This window comes from Sinocyclocheilus anshuiensis, unplaced genomic scaffold (assembly GCF_001515605.1).
Source record: "Sinocyclocheilus anshuiensis isolate Anshui unplaced genomic scaffold, SAMN03320099.WGS_v1.1 scaffold332, whole genome shotgun sequence".
Lineage (NCBI taxonomy): Eukaryota > Metazoa > Chordata > Actinopteri > Cypriniformes > Cyprinidae > Sinocyclocheilus > Sinocyclocheilus anshuiensis.
This window is the reverse complement of record NW_015554181.1, coordinates 1652808-1656027: the sequence shown is the minus strand read 5'-3', so window position 1 is coordinate 1656027 and position 3220 is coordinate 1652808. Positions and strand designations below refer to the sequence as shown.

At 35.0% G+C, this 3220-nt stretch overlaps 2 protein-coding genes across 3 annotated transcripts in view; one reads left to right on the top strand and one right to left on the bottom strand.

Moving 5' to 3' along the window:
- Positions 1–371, bottom strand: part of LOC107671030 (transmembrane protein 127) — a 4558-nt gene extending 4187 nt beyond the window's left edge. Inside the window, exon 1 of the mRNA XM_016463865.1 lies at positions 50–371. The gene's annotated coding sequence lies outside the window, so the exon portion shown is untranslated. The remainder of the gene's footprint in view (positions 1–49) is intronic.
- Positions 372–2151: 1780 nt separating this feature from the next.
- Positions 2152–3220, top strand: part of LOC107671031 (probable cytosolic iron-sulfur protein assembly protein ciao1) — a 9778-nt gene continuing 8709 nt past the window's right edge. For both annotated transcript variants that reach the window (XM_016463867.1, XM_016463866.1), the window contains exons 1-2: positions 2152–2220; positions 2326–2478. In XM_016463867.1, coding sequence (XP_016319353.1) covers positions 2157–2220; positions 2326–2478 — 217 coding nt within the window. In that variant the 5' untranslated portion in view covers positions 2152–2156. The remainder of the gene's footprint in view (positions 2221–2325; positions 2479–3220) is intronic.

Below are 3220 nucleotides of genomic sequence, written 5' to 3'. Positions count from 1 at the left end.
TATATATATATAAAAACAAGTATACATTTTATTTAAACCGTATATTTACCTGTTTGCTGTAACTGAAGCTCCTCTGTAAGTTTTTAATCAGATTTGATAATTTATTACATGAACTGGCCTTACACCTTCACAACACACACAAAACCCTTTAAAACCTTCTCAAATCCCACCGAAATATAAGCAACCTAATGAAAGAAATATATAATGTGTTCAGTTTCGAATTATCCTGCTGATCGCCGCTATATCGTAGACATTTTCGCGTGTTTTATTGTTGATTTCCAGTAAAAACATAAACAATAGTCCGTCCACTTCCTCCATCAGACGGCGAGCTTCTCCTGTCTCAGACTTCCGCTTCCTGTGTGTTGCCGTTTGAACCCAGAGATGTGTATACGTAGATGCCTCATTAGCGACTGTTTCTATGGGCCGCTATACGTAAGCCGTCCGCCATATTGTAACGATCAACTTGACGTCATTCACCATAGTAATCACTGAATATTCGAAAGATGCCACAATCCTGCACAGAACGGCTCAACGGCTCAACGGCTCTTTTTTTTGTTTGTTTGTTTGTTTAACTTTTTTTTTTTTTTTTTAATGCCCAGGTACCAAATATAAAAATACAGAGAATATCAACATTACATACAAAGAGGTGACATTACATGCAAAGCACAATTTATAGACGTATGTAACAATAAATAAACAATACAAAATAAATTAAAAAGATTAAATAAATTAACCGTTTTAAAAGCCTTGAAATTCTTGGAAGATTAAATAGTTTGGATATACTGTTGAACGGCTCAACGGCTCTGTGCTAACCTACAGTATGGTGAATGACGTCAAGTTGACCGTTCCAAGATGGCGGCCGCATCTACGTGTCGTGCTGGAGCGGTCGAATGGGGAATCTACTGTATACATATCTATGTTTGAACCAATCAGACGCGTCCTTCAGCAGACGTCAGTCCTCGAGCATGTGTGTGACGTTTAAAAAGTGTGAAGAATCGAAACTATTCTGGACATGTGATTTTCTTATCCTTTCCCTACTTTATTACTGTATTTGTTTCGATGTAATTTATGTTATTGCCCTTGAATGTTTATTGTTCTAAGAACTGCAATAAAATAAAAAAGTAAGATTTTCTCCTTCATAATGCAGTATGTTCTTCATGCAGAGATCATTCCACTCTTATTTGAACTCTTCCACTCTTATAAACGTAATAAGCTAAAACTGAAATTGAAGTCGTATGCTTTCAGTTAAAATAAAACAAAATGTATTTAAATTAAACATAAAAACAAAATTAAAATCAATAAAATAATGAATAAAATAAATTAAATATAATTACAAAGCTAAATTAAATTAAACAATAATAGGTCTCGCTGTATTTGAAAGATTTTATCGTCAACCATTAAAATAATTACATAAAATCTAATTTTCTGCTAATTTTTCTGTTTTTTTTAATATTTTATATTATTTTAATATATTTTAATATTATTTAATATTTAATTATATATTTTATATTTTTTTTTTATTTTATTTTTTTTTTATTCTTTTATTTTATTTTATTTTATTTTATTTTGAAGTACAATTGCGAAAAAACATACACCAATGAAAAAAGCCAGGGGTTCAAGGATGGTCAAACAATACATAGCAATTGCATTTCAAGAGAGAGAGAAAGAAACATTAAAAAAGGTAAATAAATGAAAAATAAATAAATAAAATAAGCAGATCACATAAAAATAAACATACTCTTTCACCAGGGGTCCAAGGATGGCCAAACAATGCATGGCAACTACATTTAAAGAGAGAGAAAGAAACATTTAAAAATTTAAATAAATGGGAAAAAATGAAATAAGCAGATCACATAACAATAAACATAATCTTTCCAACAAAAGAAATTAATTATTAAATAAAAATTCTACAAAAACACCAAAAGGTGAGCATACATTCAAAGTTTTAGTTGCCTTTTTGTTACTGGAAGTAGATAAAGATTTAATGTAGATTTTAATATCTTTTTGAAAATAAGATAAGTAGGGGGTAACTTTCATAAACTTGCATTTGAGAATAAAATATTTTGCATGCAAAATAATTAAGTTGCATGCAAAGTAAGCATTTCCATATTGCTTCTCATTTTTCTATATTCATGAACACTTTCGCTGCAGTCCTGATGGTGGCGCTGCTGCCGTGCATTTGCATCAACAGGAAAGCACTGAAGCAGGAAGCAGGAAGTGGTAAGCTGCTGATAAACACAAGTCTTGAAGCAGTGTGACATTTGAGAGAGGATAGTGTGGCTGATCGGGGGAGACTTGCATGTCATATAATCACAAATATCATAGAGTTATTATACGAGATGAAGGGCGCGCTGGAGCTGCTGCAGAGGGTGAGTGCGCACGCAGACGCGAGCTGCTGGTACGTCGCGTGGAGCCCGGCGGGAACGCTGCTCGCGTCATGCGGCGGAGACCGCGCCATAAGAATATGGGGGAAAGAAGGTACAAATACAGCATATTTATGTTTTACACCACAGAGCACCTGTCTAAACCATGTACTTATATATGAGAGCTGAAGTACCTCAAGTTGAGGTCACTGCAGTCCGTAAGTTTTGCCTCTTTGTCGCCATCTCTGTTTGTAAACCTGCAATTGCAGTTATTTGCGCAATTATTTTCTTAAAGGGGTCATATGATGTTGCTAAAAATAACATTATTTTGTGTATTTGGTGTAATGTGTTTATGCGGTTTAAGGTTAAAAAAACACATTATTTTCCACATACTGTACATTATTGTTTCTCCTCTATGCCTCGCCTTTCTGAAACGTGTCGATTTTTACAAAGCTCATCGTTCTGAAAAAGCGAGGTGTGCTCTGATTGGCCAGCTATCCAGTGTGTTGTGATTGGCCGAATTCCTCAAGCGTGTGACGGAAATGTTAGGTCCCTTACCATACTGTGATGCCTGCGGCAACATGATGTTTATAGTGAATGCCCCTATGAATGGTTGTATTTTTACGATTTAGTTTTAATTCAAATGATGCGTGCTAAGTGAGCGAACATCAATAAAGATCACACAACAGAAGTGTGCGCTCTCTCTCTCTCCCTTCCTCCCTCCCTACCAACCATTAAGTAACTTGTGCATTGTTTTACGTACTTCTTTTTGACATATCCGACCGAACTACGAACTTTCCAGTGATGTCTGTGAGAAAGGGATATTCACTCGACAAGCTCGCGCATCTGCGCCGCTG